At 53.4% G+C, this 23,554-nt stretch overlaps 5 protein-coding genes across 5 annotated transcripts; 4 read left to right on the forward strand and 1 right to left on the reverse strand.

Moving 5' to 3' along the window:
- Window positions 1-11,930: 11,930 nt before the first annotated feature.
- On the reverse strand, window positions 11,931-12,255 carry CORC01_07683 (uncharacterized protein; the record flags this gene model as incomplete). The annotated part of the gene is made up of 2 exons (XM_022619318.1): window positions 11,931-11,996; window positions 12,046-12,255. The coding sequence occupies 2 exons, from the start codon at window positions 12,253-12,255 to the stop codon at window positions 11,931-11,933; spliced, it is 276 nt and encodes a 91-aa protein (XP_022474230.1).
- Window positions 12,256-13,531: 1,276 nt separating this feature from the next.
- Window positions 13,532-15,633, forward strand: CORC01_07684 (uncharacterized protein; the record flags this gene model as incomplete). The annotated part of the gene is made up of 2 exons (XM_022619319.1): window positions 13,532-13,642; window positions 15,484-15,633. 2 exons carry the CDS (start codon window positions 13,532-13,534, stop codon window positions 15,631-15,633), a joined length of 261 nt encoding a protein of 86 aa, XP_022474231.1.
- Window positions 15,634-16,336: 703 nt separating this feature from the next.
- CORC01_07685 (uncharacterized protein) lies at window positions 16,337-16,594 on the forward strand (the record flags this gene model as incomplete). Its single annotated transcript, XM_022619320.1, has 1 exon — window positions 16,337-16,594. The coding sequence occupies one exon, from the start codon at window positions 16,337-16,339 to the stop codon at window positions 16,592-16,594; it is 258 nt and encodes an 85-aa protein (XP_022474232.1).
- Window positions 16,595-16,722: 128 nt separating this feature from the next.
- CORC01_07686 (uncharacterized protein) lies at window positions 16,723-16,926 on the forward strand (the record flags this gene model as incomplete). Its single annotated transcript, XM_022619321.1, has 1 exon — window positions 16,723-16,926. The coding sequence occupies one exon, from the start codon at window positions 16,723-16,725 to the stop codon at window positions 16,924-16,926; it is 204 nt and encodes a 67-aa protein (XP_022474233.1).
- Window positions 16,927-22,278: 5,352 nt separating this feature from the next.
- CORC01_07687 (uncharacterized protein) lies at window positions 22,279-22,656 on the forward strand (the record flags this gene model as incomplete). Its single annotated transcript, XM_022619322.1, has 1 exon — window positions 22,279-22,656. The coding sequence occupies one exon, from the start codon at window positions 22,279-22,281 to the stop codon at window positions 22,654-22,656; it is 378 nt and encodes a 125-aa protein (XP_022474234.1).
- Window positions 22,657-23,554: the final 898 nt, after the last annotated feature.

Raw genomic sequence — 23,554 nt, forward strand, 5'->3', positions numbered from 1 at the left:
GGCAGCAAGAATGGGACGATTCTGATCATCGGACCAAAGAAGCTACGCTATGCAGACGCAGAGTGCAGAGAACCAGCTCCACTCTAGGTCGGGGTGAGGTACACCGTACGCCGCTTGCGTGGGAAGAGAAGGGACAAGGGCAGAAAGAAGCGGTAGCAAGGGTCGATCAACGGACTGGATGCGACGGCATGATGTTACTGGAGCGTCTAGAGTCCCAGACGAACATGTGGTGGAATCCTCTCGCTTGTCCGCTGCTTGGTGCTGCCCCCGGGAAGAAGAGAGAAGCAAAACAAGTTGGGCCGGGCTAGCTGACTAGCTAGCTGGTCGTAGCGTATGAAAGCTTTTTCTTCGCGGTCAATTGGCAAGTCACGTTGGGCGAGCCGAGATGCAGGAAGCCGGGGTACGAGCGTGCGGAGATACCGGTACCTTAGTTCCAAGGCAGGTATATCCGTGTACGATTAGCTTTGGAATTGCTCGTGAAGTACAGGGGCGATCCAGGGAGCCAGCTCCGGGGAAGCAGCAGGGCGAGGCTGGACAACGGTGAGGTCCAGAAGGGCCTGATGATACCCTCTCCAATGGGACGCTCCAATGGGACGAGCGGGGTACACTTGGCGCGTGGTTGGCTAGCTTTCAGGAACACGCCGGCAGAACAATGTCCAGAAGTACCTCTGGGTTTGGTTGGCGGGTTGGATTGGAGCAGATGCGACAAGGTCCCAACAGCAAGGAGCAAGAGAAATAAAGTCCGGGGTTTGGGTGCCGGAACCGGAAGCGATGACGACGTTGGGAACTTGGGGAAAGCAGAGATGCCGGGGGTGGGGAGTTGGGGGAGTTGGGGAGATGGAGAAACAGGGTCGAGTCGGTGTCGGGAGACGTGTTTCATTGGTGCGCGTGCGCGTTGTCCCGATGTCCCGATGTCCCGATGTCCCGAGTGAGCAACTGCTCCTGATGTCGCTGGGAGGCGTTCTTTGGTGGCTGCACTGCTGCAGACGCCTTTGTGTCGGGTGGTGTTACAAACGGGTTGAAGTTTGCCGGGGAAATTGAGGTGCGGGGTTTTAGTGCCACTTCCCCAGATGTTGTCCCTGCTTCCCCGCTCTGCCTCTGCGCCACTCGATATTCGACCTCTCCTTTCAAGTCAAGCTTTTTCTAGCCCATGCTGTGGCTGCACCAACGCACTGTCACGAGTTGCCTCAGGGTAGCGCGTTGGTAATTGCTATCTAAGCATGTACGGAGTAGGCTGCCTATGACTGTTTCTACTGGGAGTGAAAGAGACGAGTGAGAGAAGAGCTGGCGTGACTCGTTCTTCGTGTGCCAGACAGTTGTTCCATGCCATTCTCATTCGTTTCTTCCCCGAAGCCCTCATAACCACACATTAATATAAAAAATTCAACATGAACAGCTCCCGATCTGTCCTGCGAGTGGTCGACCAGATGAAACTAATAAAAACAGTGACCATTTGCGGGAATGTTCCTGATTGGCACGCATCGTCCACACCACCCCGGGAAGCAATTCCTGGTCTAAAGCAAGCCACACACACATCCGCCAACCTCCTGGGATATGGCATGTCACCCATGTCTGCAGAACAGAAGCAACCTGTGGCACGTGTGGCTATCCAGACGACGGCTGAGGGTGTCCCATGTCGATATCTCAAAGGGGATTGCCTCACTCCAAAAGCAGCCACGGTCTACATTTTCAAGACGCGGCTTCACAGAAACACGGCCGGACTCAATGACAAATGCAGCTATGCCTTCGCTACGAGTCTATTGCTGCAGCTTGAGGCTAGTAACTTCCCACATCGCCCAAACAGTCAAGAATTAGCGGATGGCTCCCCGTTCCCCTCGAATTCAGTCCAAGTATCTAGTTTAATTCCTTCACATACTTTCCTTCTTAACCGCAACGGATCAAGCCGAAGAAAGCCATCCCAATTCATAGGCGATGGATGTCTCGTTGAAGACCATTATTCGTCGGCATCAAAATGACCACTTGTGAGTGTCCTCCTCGGTACTACCATCCCCCGAACCAGAGTCCCGGGTCGCCAATTCTTGAGTACCTCAGCGATGATGAAAGGTTTTCATTTTGACAGACCTCCTCAAGCCACTTGGAGAAGAGTCGAGCGCGGCTCCCACTTGTATCTCTAGCTACACAAGGAGATGGCATATCCGTCTTGGTGTCTTTGTCGCCGCTATGTCACTTAGAACGACTCTGACCATGCCTTCGGTACATCTCTGCGACGACCAGGGCAAACGGAAGCTTGGGAATTCGAGAAGCTATTGGATCTTGCGGCGAGGCACTTTCCACTTGTTTTTTCTGATAGCAGCGATCTCGACACAAGTTGTGCCAGAGGGGATATTGCTGCCGGTGTCTGCGACAGACTTGGGCAGGTCATTAGGTTAGCTGGCCATGATCTGAGCAGTGTCTGAGGTGAAGGTGAACCCGGCAGTCGAGACAGCCGAAAGCCTTGACGATGAGAAGCCACTTCTCAAGCCAAAGCCTGAACAAGCCTCCTGGGCGGCTCTGGGTGGCCCAGGCCTGACGAGGAGGAAAATGATGCTGGCCAGAATCGCCGCCGAGCATGGGTTGAGGCTTTGCTATGTTCTCGTTCAAGCTCTATAGTGGCATGATTACAGAGTTTGCTGTCTAAATGAAATCGAAGCGGCACAAGAGAGACCAGCAGACTTTTTCTGTTGGTCTAAGATGAAATAACGAGCTTCTTTTCAATTTTGACGAAAGTGGTAGACTGACGATCCATAAGCTCCCCGTCTTTGTCGTCGTCACAATTGAAGTCACAGCATACCAAGACCTTGGGACCAGACCAATGCCCTTGAGGAACGCCAGAGGGTCTTTGTGACCAATCTTTCCCTTGATAGTTAGCAACCTTGGAGGTTCGAACGCCCGATTGAAGGTGGTCTCCTTGATAGAGGGTATGGTTTCTCGTCTTGGTAGGGGCGGGGGGTGATAATGAGGACAAAACCCTCAAGATAAGATGGAGCATTTCTCGCCAAGATATGAAGGAATGTAGACAAAAGCTACTGCCTATCTCAAATTGTGGTGAAGGAAGACTGAGGCATCCCTCGATCCCGTATGTGAAACGACCCTACAGAGAAGCTGCCAGTGTTGCTTGGAGTCGTCTACCAGCTTCCTGCTTTTATTCGCCGAAGGTGGCTGGATTTGAGTTGAATTTACTCACTACTTAAATTAACTAGACCCCCTGCCATGATACGCTCGCTGTAAGAGTTGATGATGGGTGCTTGCCATCTACCTTGGGTTAGTTGTTGCATCTTTACTGGCTTGTTACATTGAGGTGCCATCAAGTCCGAATTTCATCACTATGCACAGCCTGTTCTTCTTAATGATTTAGAATTTCATGCAGCCTACAGCCTGTATTCAAAATCGATCGGCCTCCGAAACACACACTCTCTCTCTCTCATCCTAGGACGCTTCATTTTCTTGCAGGGAATGCAACGTGGAGTTGGCGTGTTTCTTCGACTGATATCAAAACATGTTGTCTTCCGATCAAGCTGCGATTCCAAGGCCAAGTTTCCTCTATGGAAACACGCATGGGATGGTGTGTTTTTGAGTTTCTATGATGGTACCAAATGGCTAATGAGAGCCAGTGGGCTGTTCAAGGTCCGGCCGATCAACCTCTTCAGCGTTTCGGTGGCCCCAGAGCACAAAGAGTCTTTTTGAAGTATCTAGAGATGGACATTCAAAGCTTTTAACTCGCTATGACTATCATATTAGTTGAGACGAAATCGGAAATGTTGAATATCTTGTATTCTCCTTGCTTGAGACTCATCTAGACACCTTAACTTAACGTTGGCGAGCCCGGCATGTCAACGGTACCCATCTACCCAAGCTTAATTCCTCTAGCAAATGGCTACATATGTCACTTAGACACACGCGTACAACTGGATTTTCTACTACATAAGTATATATTCCCATTCATCCTGGGTCTGGAGGGCTGTGCCGGATGCGCCGTCTTCTAGATCGTAGTAAAGCTGGATATAATGCATCTTGAGATTATCGTGAGTAAAATTCCACCTAGAATGAAGGTACTGTGAATCCCCCCCTTTAAGCCAACTCAGCTGGCAGAGAACTCTTCCACTATCCTTTATTTGATAAAGCAAGACACTCCGAGTCTCAGGATTCGATGCTAGAATCACCATACCTTCGGAAGGAGACGACACAGTCCGGAGCTAACACCCATTCCATAACCTCAGTGATGTACACTGGCTCTGATGAAGCGAGCTCTCACAACCGCCTATGCTATTCCTAACTCCATGAATGGACGTCGAAACTTACACGCGGGCTCACACCGCGTGTTGTCTACTGTCTGCTGTGCGGTTCACGGCTCCTACCGAGGTGGGTACCATCGTCACCGACGACAGGGACGTCAGATTGAGTCGGCCGACCAAGACCTTTGGGGACTCACAGCCGAGTCCGTGATTACAAGCCCGCTTGTTTCTTTTCCATCAATCGAAGCGAGTGCTTGGGATTCGGGTATGCTTAGCGATGGAAGAAGAAAGCACCCATCAGATTTGTCTTGATCCTCTGAACACTCTCAACAATTCTCGCTTGTGGAGAAGAAAATTTCAATCCCCCTTCCGCATGTTCAATACACGGGCTCACCTCGGTGAAGAGGCGTTCAACATGCAGGCAATACCGACAGCAGTCTCCTCTTACCTTAACTCGGTGAGGCAACAATGCCAGATGTTGACCTAGGTAGGTCCTGAAAAGAAAGTGCGCAACAGCTCCAAATTCCAGGTCTCAATCGTGGGTTCCTTCCACGCCAACTTTCACAAAAGGTCCCTCCTCTGTTGGGCAAAGTCAATGATCCCGTCAACCTTGAGTTCCTGCATCAACAACAACAACAACAACGACAATAACAATAACATCAACCGGCTACAGGTAGGCACAGCTCGGCAAAAATCGTTTACGTAGCACCTTCTTCTTCGCTTCCATAGAGGTGACGCAAGCCCAAGGAAGAGACGCGGAAGGAAGTGAGCGGCTTGCCCCCGGTGAACTGGCAGCACTTCAGTGGCAGGTGCTTGAGCATCCGTCCTGTCGCGCCTTCGATTGATCGAATAGGTAGGTAGGTACGTATACCGACGCTCACATGCCCGTTTGCTCACTCACATTTGTCACTTACCCTGTTCTCCCCCCTTTCCGTATTCCCACCCTCACCTGGCATCTTACCGAGACTGAAATCCGCAAAAACCCATCGTCTCAAAACCCTCCCCCAGACGGCGCAAACGCGACAATCTGTCCCAAACAGAAGACACATCTTGTTGGCCCCGCAAACTTGATCCATTTGCCTCGGACAGGGTGACAACGCAGATCCTATTTTCCAGAAGAACAAGCGAACAATTTTGGGACGGGGGTGTGACGCAAACGAGGGCCTGCTCCACCACCAACACACCCAGTGACCCAGTGACCTAGTGACCCAGCTGCCAAAGTTCGGCCTGTCGTCTGAGCTTGAGGATTCCCGGGTTATTGTCATAAAAAAACGAGAAATTTTTTAAAATTGCATACGCTTCCGCTCAGGGCTCCCAAGGGCCAACACGACAATCACCACTGCAACGCTGTCACCACATGGTCATGGTCACAGCTGCTGCTTCTGGTTCCACACCAAACCGTATCGTCACGCACCGCTTCTGATGGATCCCTCACCGGCAGACTCCCGCGCACACCAGGCGGAAGACCTTCCCCGGTGCCACGAGGGCAATCCCCAACCCTCCGTCTCATTCCATCCTCGACAAGGTTTGAGCGGCACCTTTGTGACAGCCCATAGCTAGCACGGCTAGCACCAACCAGCCACTTGGCAAGCAAGCTCAGCAAGCAAATGGCTTGTTGTTGACTTTGATTGCTGAATCCCAAGCCCTACACCCCGTCTGACTTCGACACTCCAGACGAGCAAGCGCATCATGGATAATGGATGATGGATCTCTCCGAATTGTCAAGGATACAAGACTGTCACCGCAAGTCTTCAATGGAACAATTACGGATACCCAACCTTGCCAATGCGGCCGAACCAGCCACGCGAGGAAACGTTCCCTCGCTCCCGGCCACAGCAGGTAGGTGCCCGCTCTGACTCGCTATAGACTTCGTCCCCGAACATCCTCATCAACCTGGACCAGTCGCAATCAGCCGGGTCGAGACTTCCAAAATGCCGGATGGTCTGTGCGGACTATGCTACCCAACAACGCTACAGAGTATCCATGGACGGACACGGATAACGACCTTCGCAGCAAGCTCAAACAACAGGGCTGAGTCATGACCTGTCGCTTCGAACTCTTTCCGTTTGCCCTAGCAGAAAGGTTCTGGAACCCTTCCAGAAACCATGATCGCAACTAGGTGGGTTCATGGCCCCTATGGTCATATGGAGACTATCCGTACGGATATGCAATACACTACTATGGACATCAGCAGAGGAGTTTTCCGCCTCTCTAGCATGCTGCGAACAAGTCAGAGGCAGATCACCAGCATCTGCGTTGAGCGACGGCATGTACGGATACATTAATATGGCGCATCATTTGTGATGATCTTGCGCTGCTGCCACGGGCCGCCCGGCCGCAGTCACTGGCGCGCCAGAGCTTTCTGGGCAGCTGCGACTCTGTCTCCTCGCTGGGCTAGAGCTAGATTGCGGTCTTGCTCACCGAGAAAGCCGTCGTGGGGATTTGGAGGTCAAATTTCCAACAGTCAATTCGATCCGCTATCAATATCCACTGTAGTCTCGGTGTCCCTTAGTATACGAGGTCTTCACCGGCTGATCGAGACGGGATCTCCGTAACCCCCTCAACATGACTGGGGGGCCTGCGCCGACCCGACGCCTTCGGGTTATTGTGAAGCTTGAACTCAATATGGTTTTCATGAAAATCAGGAGCAACCTTCACCGATAGCTCAATCTCGGCGGCTACATTATGACTAATGTACAGTACGTGGCGCTGGCCCCGTTGAAGAGAGATCCACGCGGCGGGCAATTGGTCGGAACCAGCTCCGGGGAAGGCTTCATAGAGTCTCTTCACCAAACGTGGCACCAACCAAAACCCGGCCCAGTCATGAAGTTCAAACTTCCTACAAACCCTGTCAACATACCAACATGGCTAGGGTCGCCAAAAGGGCCGTTTTCCTCAATTTTCCGTTGGTGCCAAATGCCCGGCAACGAAAGCCTTGTCTCCAAGGTTCTTGAGCATTGGAACTCACTCCGGCTTGGTCACCGTGAGTCGGCGTCTGCGGCTGGTCGTGGGATCGCAAGCCACAAAAGGTGGACACAAAGGATCACGGCTTCATCCGCCGGCCCAGCGTGCGGGATTGTAGACGGAGGCGCGTTGCACATGGCTCGGTGGAGCTAGCCGAAGTGGTGGCAGGTCCTCACCGTTGGGTTGGGCTTTGACAGGGTGCAACCTGACCAGAACTCGGAGTACGATTACCTACCATTCGACCGGCCAGCAAGGCGCCCTCTTTTGCCACAAACGTCAGACGATTGCCATCGAATGCAACGGGGCTTGCACCTTCGAGCATACGAGCATCACCGGGCGTTGTCAGCACGCGGGCAGTGAATAATAGGAAGGCACCAGTCTATAGGGCATCGAGACGGTTTTCGCGACCAGAGCATTTGGCAGCCAGCAGCTCACGTCGAACGGCAATTAGCCTCCCGAAAAGGGGGCGGAAGGATGAGCTTCTTGATGATGGACGACCGGTTCCTCGGTATGCAACCGAGGAGGGTCACAATTTCACCCCTGTTTCATCGCATATTTCTCCAGCAGACCCAAGCCGGCGAATGGGCTAATGCAGGAACGGCGGTGCCAACAATTTTGGCAATACGTACCTTGCTTTGGGCGGAACGGGAGCAACGGGGCAGTACGTACCTCGTCTTCTCTGGACACGTGTGCCATGACATCGTCCTGCGGCGCACCCGCGGCAGGTTCCTCCACCTATGGCAAACCCCCATCCACAAGAACTCGTCGAGTCGCGAATTGTAGGTATCCGTACGGATACGGCTGTTTCGTTCAGTACCGGAAACTAGGAGCGGCCCAGCTTAATCAAGCCTGTCTCCCAGCAAACGCTGATTTATCCCAGACCAAACCCACCGGACAATCAACATTTTGCTCTTGGCTGCAGTCTCCTACCCCCCAGAACCAGATGCCCGGATATCTATCCTCAAGGCCATCGACAAGGCGTCTTGGGCCACAGCAACAACCAGCCACAAGGGCCCATTATTAAGAGCTCCAAGAGGCTGGGCTACGATCCCACGAGGATCCCTGAAACTACAGTGCAATCACTCGTTCCGGGGAAAAGCCAACACGGTGCAAAGTATCGCGCTACATAGGAGCCAGTGGACTTATTACATGGGTGGAGGCACTTACCCACCCGTCTACCAGGGGGCTTTCGTCCTTAACGGCGGGTTTCCTCTACTGAGCCAGTTCCCGAGGGCTGCCGCAGGGCTTCCAAAACTACCTTACCTTAAGCTTCCATGTTTCCACAGCTTCTGGAAGGCTTCGATGCAGTACGGATAGAGGTTCACTGGAAGGACAGTGCCCAGGTCCCCTGTCACCGAGACCCAGAGGCGAACAAAGGTCCCTGAATCCGCCGTCAGACAGGGGAGCCTTGGCCAAGCGACACGGACGGGACTGGGTACGCGAACAAAAGACCGCAGCGCAATATTAGCGGCTACGAATACAGAGAAGGGCGACATCTGTATGGTTCCGGAATGATTGACGGGAAAGCTGTCTCGCCCGCCTATTTCGAGCAAATGGAGACGCAACGCTACGCGATATAGTTACCGAGACGAGACAAAACAAAGCCGACGAACGTAGTTGGACCTTGTCTTCCGTGAAAACATGGTTGTTTGCGGCTGCCGTTCGTTAACCAGCAAGCCAGACCCGCCTTAAACAGTAGGTTTGCTCCTCTGTCGTTTTTGGGCCTCTAGCAACCACAGAGGTGATCGTGCAGGCCACCGCCAACCAAACGACTCACTTGGCATGCGAGACTGCAGTACTGGGGACCCCGCCGCTACCTTACCTCACTCTCTCCTGCAACGATCCTCGGTGACAGGGAGATCGCCGGTTTGCGCGCACAATCGCTGCGAATTCGAGATGAGATGGGAAACGTGTTTCCAGCGACAAAGCTCTCCACCACTGCGGTCAACCCATGCAACGCTCACAAATGCATCGCCGCATCAGTTTCAATTATGCTGAAGGCGACAGAATACCACAACATCCAAGCAGCCAGAGTGGAGCCTTTTCAGGGCGCGAGGGATAGGCGCAAACAGCAAGCAATCAGCAAGAGGAAGCGAATGTGTCTTGTTTGCTTATCGCCGAACAAGTTGCCAGATACTCAGTGCCTCTGCAAATTTTCAGACTGGTGTGCCACATCGATTAGTTGATAACGTGGGCTGCGCGAGCGGACGGGAGCGATCTGCTTGCCTCATGCAACCACTGAATTCCGCCGCCTGCTTGTCTCCTTTTGGCGAGCGGTCAATGTTTAGTGGCTCGTCAGCAAGTCTGTTACATGCCATATTGAGAACAGAGGCCGTGGCGATCGCTGCTAGGTGAAACAGTCTTACCGCGGACTGATCTTCGTCTTAGGGGCTTCGCGGTGGGATAGACTAGTGAGTAATCCGCCGCGGATCTCCCTGACGTGATGCTCACCTCCTCCTCGGAGGTGACAGACACGGAAGGTCACTGGCCTAAATTCGCCATTATACCCACCTAGCGATCATCTCAATCATGAAGACATTAAGATTCTTGTTTTTGCTTCGGGAGGATGGTCGAGAACGCACCGTATAGAGGCGTCAGAAAGATAAAAGATCGTCACCAATCCACACCCTGCTCATCCCGTCTTGAATCCCACGTCCCTGAAAACCGCCTCAGTTCCAAGGAGAAAAAGACTAACAATCGGAATCATCGACTGAGTTTCAAAGTGTAGACAAGCCGAGCCCAAAGAGTTCAGATGATGTGCTCAACCACCTTGGGGCCTCCAGTACACTGGCTTACAGGGGGGCCGATAACCTCACCTCACGATCTCTCAATTCAACATCAGTGGCCGATTCTCCGGATACTAGAGATTTGCGGATATGAGGACTGACGAAAATCCTCGCATCGCTTTGTGGCAGAAGCTCATGCTCGCACTTCTATAGCCGCCCGGCACCGGAACGGACTACCCGTCGCCTATCTAGTCAGAAGAGACAGGAAGGCACGCGTTGAGACGGGCGTACCGTCAACTTTCTCACGACTCAGGAAGTTGATGAATGTCTTGGCTCAGCGGATCAGGGACCGCATGCCAGTTGCCATCCGTTGATATGCTGGTGCGCAGCAGCGTAAAGTCCAAGAAACATTGGCAAGTCCCGTATCGCCCGTGTACTGCTGACCGGGGGCTACCCGTCCAGCCGTCCTTCCGCGGCAGCTTCGAAAAGTTTGGAGGAGAGTTCCGAGCCGCCGTCAATAATTCCTTTATATCGCAAGATATTGAGTTCGTGTTTCGCGATGATGACGACACATGATTAAACTTTTCTGGATCCTGCAGATTCAAGATTACACTGCACCGCGGGAGACGGTCGGTTTACTGACAGCGGTTGTCTTGTCTCTGTTCCCGAGTGCGCCACCATGCGCAGAACCTTCTAATTTTGGAGTGGCACGGAGTTTACAGGATGCGTGAATATGACAGAACCATTGATCTGGTTCCCACAAACTAACCAAATGGGACGCGTGTAAAAGGCTCTGGTAGGGTGCAAAACGTGGACCAAACACACAGGATGGTATTGCGAGCACCGATCCAGGATGGGAACGAAGTATCAGATACTGTGGCTCATCGCGATGCACGACGGATAGGTCGCACACTAGCCTCAGCAACGACGGAGAGTTGGCTGGTTGCATGCCATGGGTTGGTTATTGACCGAATTTGTTGGATCTGGCCGCCTCTCAAGGTGTTTTGTCCAACGGGACAATTCCAATGCTCAGACAACATAGGCCATTTCTGCGGCCCACCCTCGTGTTCGGCCTTCTAGCAACACTTCCGCACAGAAGAAGCAAATGAAGGCTTTACAGACGACAACAACTATGGATCAGCAGACGGAACGTGCCCGACTCGAAGTGAACATGCCCTCAAATTGTTTTGTTGCTCCTTGAATGGCGGCTCGAAAGAAAATTTTGAAGGGGAGCGACGGGGATGTTGCAAGCAGAAGAAGCAACAGGAGCAGCGAGGATGAGCAACCTGGCAAGCCGAGTGCGTGGGGATGATGGTGCTCACCGAGGGGGCACGGGCTCGACGGCATGAAGAGGCGTGACGATGGGCAACGGATCGGTGTCACCATTCCCCCTCCGAAATGAGGAGCACGGCAGGGAGGAGAGTGACACGTCCGGCTCGTCGTCGCCGGGCGCCCGCCAAAGCTGCTCGAGGAACCAAGGGATGGAATGTACGAGGCAATGTGCTGTACTCTCACTATCTTGAGTTGGACAGTTACACTTGGACAATAGCATATCGGCGCTGTCAGGCTGGGCCCGGCCATGCCTGTCCGACGAAGGCATCGCAGGGAACGCGACACACAAAGTGGTAATCACCGAGAACCATCGGCATGGATACCTCCGTTTGATGCGACTCTTCGTTCGCATTGCTGCTTCGGTTTGGCCCGCTGCTAAAGCCCATACCAGCCCGAGTCGTGAGAGTCAGACGGGACATGCAGCTCTCATCAGAATGCAAAGACGGCACAGCCTTGCAAAAATAAGCAAGGATGGGCGGGAGAAGAGACGAGAAAGCAAAGGTGAGGGTGTGCAGCAGGTTTGGCAAACGGTTCACTTTGTGCGAAGGGATATCGGGGACCGAGCTTGCAAAAGCATCGAGGCTCTCTATTCTTTCCCCTTGTTTTTTCTTCCTTCTCAATGCCATTTCCCCCTCCAACTAACATGACATGAAGCATGGCCAGCAGCTATTTTTAATTACCGCAGCCCCGGCTCCGATAAATGCTGTGCACTCACACACACACACACACACACACACCCAAGCTGAGCTGAGCCGTGAGTGCGGAGCTAATTAGGGACGCGACTCACTCAACCGAGAGTCTTTCATAAAGCGTGCGACAGCAGCGTTTTGAATCAGGTTGCAGCGAACACATGGGCTAAGGGCCACGGCAGTATGACAGGTCGGCAGCGATGAGAACAAGGGTTCTCTCGAGCCGCTATGTCTGGGTGAAGGTTCTTGAGGTGGGAGTGGAAGCATGGGAGAGGTGCACTGCGGGAGGCAGGCAAGGAGGGAGGGAGGCATGGGAGGGACACACACAAGAGACAACAATCAGTAGCATGGCAACCTCGTCTTTAGTCCTCCATCACCATTCATGTGTGGAAGGATGGATGGATGAATTGGTCGGATAGGGTGCACCCCTGAAGGCCAACAACCCCTGTTCTCCATGGTCTCTCAGGAGGATCCCAGTAGGGGCGACAACCGTCAGTGCAGAGTGCAGTGTGCAGCAGGAGACGAGTAGAAGGGGAAGCCGCAAGCTGCTAGCAAAGATGGAGACGGGGATGGATTCGAGGTGTTCCGGTGAGCCTAATGTAAGGTAGGTAAGGTGAGGATGGAGCGATACGTATCGGCACGGCAGAAGGAACCTCAGCATTATACCAGTGGATACCTGACCTCACTGCCGCCCAGTACGGGGCAGCAATGTACAGTATCTTTCTCTTCTCCCTTCCCCATGTCCGATTTCAGAGCTATCCTTTGCTCGGCGTTCACTCGTGTGGGACAGTGGTTACCTTACTCGCTGTTCTGCCTGCCCCAAGTGGATGGATCTGATTCAAATCCAGTGCGGATGCTCTCTTATGGTTAAGATACCTCATATACTCCGTACGCAGCGTACCGGCGACGCGGTGCAAGTGCCCTGCGGCGTGAGGAGCCCCTACAGTCTTTCTGATCCTTGAGTGAACCAGCGCAATGTACCGAGAATCAGTCATCGCAGGCTCTTTTGCAATTGCGCATTGGCTTTTCCCCCCTTGTCATCTTTTTTCCTTTCTTCTTCTTATTCTTTTCTATTCTTTCCTTTCCCAAGGCCGCGATTTTGGCTGCGTCGCCACTGAAGTTTCCACGAATCGCGCCAACGGTCAACCATGCTGATTGGGCCCCAACGGCGAGTGACCAGCGGCGCGAAGTAGGATCAGCGACTAACTGTGTGGACTGGGGGCGAGACGAGTACCTTAGGGGACAGACAGACACTCGGACCTGAAAATATGCCACAGAAAGTAAGGTAAGCACGATACAAGCTGCTTCACCTCGCCTCAAGTTGGCCACGCTACGGTAAGGTATTCCACCATTTCAGTCGCCCTCGCCCTGAAGCCAAAAAGAGACGAAGGCCCTGACTCTCTGCTGCCACACCAAGCTTGCGCACCACGGTCCATCGGCGCGAAGCCACGGCATGGCTCTAGTCTCGACTGGTGCAGTTCCAGGAGCTCCCCGACAGCCTACGGAGATGGATGTGAGGTGAGCAACTAAGGTAGCTGCTTCTAAACAACGATGGCTGGCGTCCTTTGCTGTGTTCCGGGCAGTCAAGATGATCCATGCGTACCCAAATATCGGCATGGAGCAAGGATTCCCGTTTGGCTTGTCTGATGTGTTTTCACTGCTCATCTTTGAGAGGCGCCAGATAGGTACCTACTACTATGTACGTAGGCAGGGTGGCAGGTAAGGTATGCAGGCACAAAAAACGCTACGTACGGGTAGCTAAAGTTGGGTAGGTACCCAAAACGCCTCTTCACTCTGGGGCCCGGTGCGGGTACCTGGCATAGGCATGGCATGGCATGGCGTGGCGTGGCATGGGACGGGCATCTTGCGAGGAAGCCAGGGCCTGGCGTGGTTAGCTAATGCCACACTCCCCCTACCTCCTTTCTCATCCATGATCCTCCCCCTCCCCCCGTCGCCCCTGGACAACATGAAGGGGCCTGGGGACTGGGGACTGGGGTGTGGGAACCACGGTACCTTGCCAGTGACTTAGCCGTCTCGGCCGGGGAGGGGGAGGGTGTGGTTTCCAGCTGCAGGATGGGCAGCGGCAGCAACAGATGCTGGTCCCCCATCCATCCCTTCCCTTGGTTCCCTTTTTTTTGCCCTTTAATTTTTTGGTGGAAAAAAAGGAACCACCAAACCTGAGGAACATTACCAGACCAGAACCAGACCAGTCCTGAACAGACGGCCCCGAAGGAAAGGTACCTTGCCTGGCCTTACCTCACCGTGCCTTACATGGTTCCAGTCCAGTAGCCCATGGCCCCCTTCCCTGCGCTCCCGCCCTGACATTACATTACCTACTTTCCATTGCGAACAAGAAAAAATTTCCCATTCTCGGTCGGGGCGTCTGGAATAAGAGAAAGACTTCTTAATCACCTCCCTCCCATCCGTCATCTCCTGCTCCCCTTCTTCTGAGTTCCTATCCTCACTTAACTCTCTCCCTCTTGATCCTATCCTCTCTCCTCCTCAACGGCGCATCGCCCCGATCTCTCGACATCTTCTACATCTTTCTGCGCTTCCTGCCAGCATCCACTAGCTTGCCAAGCTTCAAACCAGCACCAGCACCAGCAGCGCTCTACTCAGTCTTGCGCTCTCTCCCTCTCTCTTACACACACACGCGCGCGCCCCCCTTTTCTCCTGCAAGCTCACCGCAGTCCCTTGACCACCAACGTTGCCAACACTCCCCCCCAAAAAAACGCCGTTCGCGCGCGGCCCACCAGCAGAACTGCCTGTTTCTCAGCTCACTAGCTAGAGAACCTGCAGCAAGCCATCCTCACCTTACACGCCTACCACAGCTGGCAATACTCTCCGCGACCCGCGCTTCACAGAGAGAAATCGGAACAGGGGGCCATCAATCCAAGACCGGATCCCGAAGCAAGTCAAATAATATCACAAAATCACAAGAGAATTCCCCATTGAGAAGCGACTTTCCAAGACCTGCGCAACCACCGTCTCCGACATCCGACCAAGCCCCAACCAAACCCCGACGGCTCACCAATAACACGACAAAAAAGGCTTCCCCCGTTTGCGACTGCGCAAAGCCCATCCTGCTCGAGCCATCCACATGCAACGGTGCCGATAATACACTCCCTCGCTTCCTCCGGTCCGCCTGTTTTGCTTCAGCTGCTCCTATTTCTGCGAAACAACCGAGCAGCATTGGTGACGCCCAATTTGGCAACATACCCAGGCCTCCTTGCATCATCACCGCCTCTTCACCCCCGTCCAGTCTCACCAATCCCATCTCCTGAAGACACTTGCACCCAAGTCTTCAAGGCCGCTTTCCAACACGTCGCACTACGACGTTCTAAATTGTGAGTCAGAGTTGCAGCAACGGCATCCACTAGCCAATTTATTACACCTTGTGCGCATACTCCCATGTCCTACACCGGCCTACCCTGTGGCATCTTCACCGTCATGTCGCGTCTGGCTTGTATAAAGTTGACGCTCTGTCCTCGTTGTCCCCGAGAGATTTGATCGAATCATGGCTAACAAGCAATTCAAAAGACCCTCAAATCCAATACATTCTCGCCTTTGCAAGCACTTGCAACATTCAAAATGGTTGTCAGAGAAATTACCAGCGCCTCCAATATGGGCCGTGGTGCCTACGACACGACTGGAGTGCCCAAGCCTCCTCCTCGCCCCAAGCCTCGATAAATCAGCGTCTCACTGATTTTCTGGTGAGCGATGCGCGATTGACGTGCCATGAGCACGATGCGACGAATTCCACATCTCAACTGGTCCGCGGGCTCAGGCCAACGCGATGATTTTCCACGCGAGCTCGAGGGGATCCAAACCCACCCCCTTACTCTCCGCTACCGCGTGTCTTGTTCGATCATGCACACTCAACCCACACTTTTCCTCTACGACTCTACTAATACTGGCCGTCTATTTCCACCTGTACCACCTCGTCTGTACAACCAAACGTCCTGGCCGGTTTTCGCAACATTTTACCATACACCATTTAATACGCATACCTGTCGAAGACTAGAACATATCGGCTCGCAGCCACAACTTGCTTCCCAGCAGCAAGGCGGATGGGAACGCCTTACACGGTTTTCATGACGTGGCATCGGTTTTATTTTGTGTACACTGTGGGATCATTCTATCCCACCTGCACCAGGAAGAAGAAAATGGGCATGGCGTTACAACATAGACGGATCTGGGCTTCTTGGATTTTGGCCCTTTTGACGGGAATTTTTTTTTTTTGAAACGTTTGGATTCCTGTCAGCTCTCACCTACCTCATCGGAGCTCTCGACGTCCTACGATACGACACTCGGCGACGGGACAATATCCCCGGCGGATCCATTCCAAACTGTCGGTGAGTGCTTCACAGGCACTTTGGTCGGGCAGCAACGCATGACAACGCAACCACCATCCTCCACGCACATGGCTCGCTGCCGCCTCAACCGTCAAATTCGAGGGTGTGAGACGACAATCTTCTTTTTACATGGGGCTCGTCGGATACGGGCACAAGAAACATGCAGCTTCGGGCGCTTGTTTTCCTTTTTACCATCTCTATTTTCCTTTTTCATTCCTTTTGCTTCCACCTTTCGGGCAATGCGATTTTGGGACGGGCTACAAAAAATCTGGGAACTGGACTGGGAAAAGAACTGATTCGCATATAGACTTTTGATTTTCTTTCATTTTGTTTGTACCAACTACCCCTGTATTCTCTAGGTTTGGTTGACTTTGACGCACAACCAGCTTCCTCGCGGTCCTGGTTGAGCTGGAGCACCAAGGATATGTCAGCAACGCTTTCCTACCTTTTCATTCCCTCTTGTCAGAACAACAAGGCGATGGCCATGATGGATTTACTGCCACTACACTTTTATTACTCCGCCAATTTTTTTCTCTGCTTTCTCATGGTGTGCTCGAGACCAGAGGATCCACGGCCACTTCATCGTCCATCTGTGGACGAAGCGAGCCTGGCTGGACTCTGGAATTGACAAAAGAAGATACCCCGCGGGTTTAGCCCTCTTTAGACTGCATATGTATAGTACTGCCATCTATAAGAGCCAAGATAGCTACACAGCGCTAGCGCATAGGAAAAGGAGATATCCAAATTCGACACAAGAAACATTTCAAGTCATTACATCACTTTTATTTTTATTTCTTATTTTTTTGCACACCGATGTTTGAGTTGAAGCCCTACTGACTTACCTGACATGGTGAGTGCCCAATCTGACATAGAGACATTCCAGATCTGGCAGATGTGCGTGAGTGTGTGCAGGGTGCATCTGAGTCAGACAGGGGTGGTTGTTGGACGAAAGCATTCCTCACCATATGAGGACGGCGTTGCTTGCCACCTTGCGATGCCATGCGACTCGACACACTCGACCCGACTCGGCTTGAGAATTTTGACTGAATCGAACCAAGTAATTCAAATAGGAGGAGGAGCAGAGGTGACGACATGGCACGGAATGGCAAAAAGTAGTTGGGAACTTGAGCGCAGGGGCCCCATTCAGTAGCCGTAAGGGGGCAAAGGGAGAGGATGATGTCAAGCCAGTCACCACACACGGGACGTGTAGCCGGGAGGAAAGGGAGAGGTAGCGTAGTCACGTAGTCTAGAGGATCAGATAGGTGATGGGAGGGGGAGTGGGGGAGGGGGGGCGGACAAGATCGGGAGCAGGTGGCGGATGCGGATGCGGGACGCGGGAGAGGAAGGAGGAGACCTGAGGAGGATGGTCTAGGTCCGGGGAAAGCGACAACACGTGAAGGGTTTGGTTCACCCGCATCGTCATGTCGAGAATCTTACCTCAGCCAAGGTAGAGAGGTCTCAGTCGAGTAAGTCACCGGCTGGCATGACATGACACGACAACAATTTGAAAAGGCGTGAGAGGGTCGTGACAGTAGCAGCAGCAGCAAACGCGATAATAAGCAAGCAGCGGCACGACACATCACGGGGCATGCAAACGATATGATCGACGGACGCGCGCGCCGACTCGATGGACGAGTGTGCCGCGGGTGCGTGGCCAGCCAGCAGCAAGACGGATGTTGCTCGCACGTATGTGCCTGCCGGCGACTCGAACAGGCGGACTCGACCAAGGAAAGGTAACCAGTCCCGGCCGCCGTTGCTGCCGCCGCCCCCCCTTTCGTCTGATCAGAACTAGAGAGGACGGTCGGCGCTTATGCACTGCAGCGTCAATCGATTTAGCGGGATATGAGAGACAGAGACAGAGACAGAAAAAGAGGCAAGGGGGTGTAGGATCCATCCTCTTTCGGACTATGGTAACACAAGAAACAGTTGGGCAATGGTGATACAACTCATTGCTTTTTTTCTGACTGCGACTGCTGTGTCGTAGATTGTGTGTTTGCATGTGGTGTGCGTGTGCGCAGCCGGGGAAGACGGATCGACATGGGTTTTGGTCATTGGTTCAATCAGATAGAAGTCAGGTGAAGGATTCAAGGAAGAAGTATCCGTAAAAGCAAGTTATTTGGTAGTCAAGTAGTGTACATGGATGAATGGTTCAGGACTCGACTGGCGCCGAGTTTGGATAAAGGGTTCGTTCGGATGGCACCTCATGGCAGGTTTGCATGGATGGTACCTCGGCACGTAGGGATGTGGCCTCTGGAAGCTTACCTACCATAGTAGGTTTCCGTACGGAGTAGGTAGTGCTGCTACTTTTTTTTCCCCCTTCGCCAAGACCTCACACGTTTGGATGTGATGTTGGGTTGGATTGGGTTGGAGTCTCTCCGAAATTTATTTTGGGGTATACTGTTTTCCTCCCCCTTCTTCTTCTTTCTTCTGGACTTTCTCTTTGGGGCTTTCGTGGTGTGTGTGTGTGTGTGCGCGCGTGTGTGTCCGCGCGCGGAAGATGTATTTTACGAGCCGGACTGCGGCCCGACTGGACGGGCGCCGGACGGATGACTGGGAAGAGCTTAAGAGAACGAGGAAAGGAAGGGGGATGTGAACTAGTGAAGCGGTAGTGATGGCCACAGATGCGACGTTGGATATTTGCCGTAGGGTTCCCCGAAATTTTGACGAACCGAGAGAGCTGGAAGCCGCGGGCGGAGCTGAAAAGGGTTGGGTGATAGGTCCCCCGGGTGTAGCCCGGCCGAAGGAGAGATTGCTCAGCACCTGGGCCCTGTGTCATTTGACGGTTTGGAGTTCAAATCAGTGTCTCTTCCTCACACTCACACACAAACACACACTCTTGTATGAGTCGCGTACGTCGTCCAACCAGTTTTCTGGGAGGTGCGGAAGATATCTGATAGGAGGGGAGGCGGGGGCACACACGGGGTATATTCGTAGCCCCGAGACGAGGGTTCCCGGATGCGCTTATGTACGTCTAGTTGATGCCGTGTATGTGTGTACATCTGACAAAGACTGGTTATTATTGGAAACGCTTCTCCAAGAACTGCCGACCTGTCGTCATGCGTGAGACGAGAAGTAGACGCCGCGTTTGGGGAGTACGACGACGCGCCCTGACTGAAGTGCGGCGCGATCGCATGAGCGAAGACTGCGCAGATTTTACGACGACATGGGAAGTTCCGAAGTACAGATAGCTCAGAATATAGACACACGGATACAGAGTCTGGTCAACACTATTGCGCAATCAGGCAAGGGGCCAAAATTTTGGGTTTGATGAATGGCGTCGGCACTAAGATTGCCCGAAAAGTTGGGTGATAACTTTTGCGGACGAGAAAGATAAAAAAGGGGAAATTTCAGGTACACACTTACACCAACCACCCTGGGGACCAAAGTAAAAAAGAATTGTGGAAATCCTGGAAGGCGAAAGAAAAGAAAAAAGGGGGTGGTGTGGGCTGGTGCTGCTTGGAGCTGAACTGCGTTGGTGACTTGTTTAGCCAGGGGGGGCTACGCAAATGTACTGCGCTAATGCAGCGGCGGCGTCCCGGGAACCAAAGCGCTGGGACCCTTCTTCTTGCTGCTTGTTCGGGAGTGGCCCGCGGTGGGCCGGAGGGAAGGATGAAACGGACCTATCATTGACCGTGATCACACCACACAGTACATGTGGACCCGCTTTCTTTTCTTTTTTGGACGAAAGAAAGCTGGCTTTCGGTGAGCAGCGAGCTCCAGGTATGTCCCAGGTGAGAGAGGAACGGTCCCACACCAGCACACCGACACACCTTGAGGAAGGTAGGTACCTCAACTCAGCCCTCACCCAAGACAGAAGGGAAGGGTTGCAGAGAGGCTACCTACCCACACTACTGCGCGACCTGCGTAAGGTGCTGACCTATTTCGGTAGTTGCAATGCATGGAAGAGGGGGGATGTTTTGTTTCCTTTTCTTTCTGAGGCGGACATAGGGGCTAGTCGCGATCTCCTTTTTTTTTTTTTTTTTTTTACATCACCTGTTGGAAAGGGGGGGGAATCCAATCATTTCTTGTCTTCACTTGGCGGATGATTTTTCGGGGCGTTTTTTTCATTGTGTATGGGTTTGCGTGGTGGACTCGCTTGATTTCGGCTCGAGGATTGTCCGCTTGTTCCCCTGCAGCGTTCATCACCAACGACACATACGCAAACGCAAGACCCTTGGTCTACGCTCCTTGAGTTCTCAAGAGGGTTGGAAACGCACACAAGGCCTCCATTACGCTGGTTGGTTGTTGGCTTTGCGCCGTGGTAATTGTGACAACTGACGGGTTGCTGCAAACCAACCTGTCATCCAAGTATCCGGACGGAGTACCAACGGCCAATACCCAGCGATCAGTCAACGTCCAACGGCCGAAACTCAAGGACGACCAACAGACGTACGCGTATGGAGCAAACACGCCCATGCTGCGTCTGGTTTCGACCAACGAGAGGTTCATCCCATCCTCGGGCTCTCTCATAGGCTGTCTGCAAGACGCGAGATTGAACCACTTGGCACTCACACACCAAACGTACGTGTAGGCGAACCTCCTCTACCGGTAATTTGGGAACGGACTCGGGTCTGCTGCTGCACCTCTCACCCTTCCCCGGGTTATCTAAAATTGGGGATTCCTACGACACACCGGGTATGTCCCGGACCAAACGGACCAACACGGCGTTACCCGCACGGCGCTGCAAAATAGCCGTTCAGCAGCCGCGATACACTGCCAACGTGTTTATTGGCCTTGTCAATCGAATTCCCATCCCTTTTGGCTGTCCTAGGCAATCTTCGGCCGCGACCGTAGATGGCTGCGTTTGCGCTTGCGCGCTTCCAGGCCCGCTGCCGTATGCGCAGTTGTTCGAATTAAAAGCGCATGGCAATTGCATAGCACAGCACGCGCATAGCAACGTCGGGCCCCCTTCTCCCCGTTTGCGGAGACCTTGGACCACAACTCAGCTCACCGAGCCCTCGACATCACGCGGCAGACACACCACCATGCAGAGTACACGCCACAACGAAACGGCCCAGTAGGACGAGACAGCGTGATTCAATCCCCTTTCCCCGCCCCATCCTCTAACCCAGGGAGAAGGAGTCTCATCCAGTATTCTGGCTCGCTTGGGTTTGGACATCCCACGCGTGCAACATCCCACGTCTGGCTTCTACTCTTCGCCTTGCGAAACGGGGGAAAGGGGGGGGCGAGGAGGCGTAGATGAGTGGGGGACGCATATCGATGCATGCCCTCGGGAAACACGACGTCTCTCGACCGAGTGGTTGGGTCCTTCTGCGTCATCTCTCTGTTTCTCTGTATATCACCCTGGCCTCCTCGATATCTTTGGAGACAACTCCGATGGCGAAACCCCCACGTCGCCCATTCCACGTCCGTCACCGGGAGGTCAGTACTCGTAGATAGGGCAGAGGTATCCGTACCTTCAAGAGGATCTGGATGTTTTGACAAGCAGAGATCATCCTTCCGACGTCTCATCCCGTGTTTCTCACCAACAGCCACTTCCGCGCCGCCCCTTGGCCGTTCGGTACGGTTACATCAACTTTTTCACCGGTACGATACACTCCGTTCCCCGGCGTACATGAGCGTCGTCCCCAACCTCTGGGAAATTTTCTTTCCCATGCCTTCTGCCAGGATTTTTCCTCGAGAAGTCCCTTTAAATGGAGATGACGAGGGTCCAATTCGGTGAGTGAAGACCCTGGCCCCGGGTATACAAAGTATACCGCCTAATCAGAACCCGGAGGCTGGGAAACGACAGAAGCAGAAAATCTCACAGGGAGCCATTACGAATGGCAAGGTTCTGCATATCCAAAACCACCAAATTTCCCAGGGCCGCGGTTTGGGATTCTTTTTTGCTCAATGTTCCCAGCTTCCCTCAGGCTTACCAGGGTCAAGGGAGATGTCCCGCCGACAAAAGGCCCCCGCAACTGAATGACAGCCGTTGCCAAAATCCTTTCTCGTCTCTCTTCCCTCTCCCCACCAAGTCATGCATGCGGACACTGTAGCCGGGGCATGGTTCCCGGGTCCCCGGGGAGAGAGGCATGATTTGAACGCCCGAGGGCCACGGTCCATGGTCCACAGGGGAGAATGGAAGAAGAAAGGAAGGAGGAAGAAGGTCCCTTTTTTTCTTCTTCACTCGACATACGCCCATACACTAAACCCCGTCCATCGGGTCCCCAGTCAGCCCTCATCCAGTGGGAAACATTACCGGTCAGCGACCTCCGTCTCCACCGGGATCCATTTTGCATGGATTCCGCATGGGTGCCCGTGGAAAGAATGGCACGGTGACTTGGACGAACCCAACAGAGCCACGTACTATGTAGATACCTACGCCTCTCCCCCCCCGGTAGCTGAGGGAAACTGAAGCAGGCGGATCTCGTTTCCTGCCTTTCTTAATTTTACCATGTTATTTCGAATTTCAGATTTTCCTTCTAGCGTGTCCCTCTTTTCCCTTCTTCACCTTCTCTCTCCCGTGGGGCTGACACATACCACATACCATCACCCTTGCTAACGTCCAATGGGCCAAATCGCGTGTCTGGGCAAAATAGGTAACCCAATCCACGGTCCCAGCTCCGGCGCGAAGACATAGGTACCTATTTCCACCCAACCCCTGACCGAAACTACCCAAGCGTGACTACGACACGAGCAAGACGAGCAAGCCAGGCCTGGCTCAGCACCTAGCACCTGGAAACGGATGTGGGCAGGCACACTGACAGAAGACACACCGCCCGTCCAACCCCCAATTTCAAAACCGTTGTGCGTTCTCTGGTTCCCTTGCTCTAGTGTACGGATGGTGTACGTAGTATCGGTACGCTACCCGGCCGGGTCTCCCCCTCCATCCCCTCCCAATCGCCGAGGAGCTAACTGCCGCCGCTGCGAAAAGGCAAAGGGCTGGAACGCACCCAACCCAAACCGCCGACGGCTCATCTTCCCTTCTCCCCCCCGGTGACTAGGGCCATGACGACGTGAAACAACCCACTGAAAAAGGCCAGGAAGCCAGTCTGTCACAGTGCAGGGAGACAGCATCCATCCTGGGATGTTGACTCACCGGGTCACCGGGGAACATCGGCGTTAGGATTCATGGGAAATTGGGCCTTTCGGTCTGGCAACTGCCGGTGGCATGCACTGATCCTCCCAGCCCATCAAGGGACCCGGTCTAGCCTCTGAGAAGGTTGACTGTTTCGCTGGGACCGGTCCCATCCATTCAAATATTATATCCCAAGGGAGATTGTTGTCTCGGTGAGGGTCTCACCGGGGTGGAG

Source organism: Colletotrichum orchidophilum (genome assembly GCF_001831195.1).
Source record: "Colletotrichum orchidophilum strain IMI 309357 chromosome Unknown Scaffold_62.1, whole genome shotgun sequence".
Taxonomy (NCBI): Eukaryota; Fungi; Ascomycota; class Sordariomycetes; order Glomerellales; family Glomerellaceae; genus Colletotrichum; species Colletotrichum orchidophilum.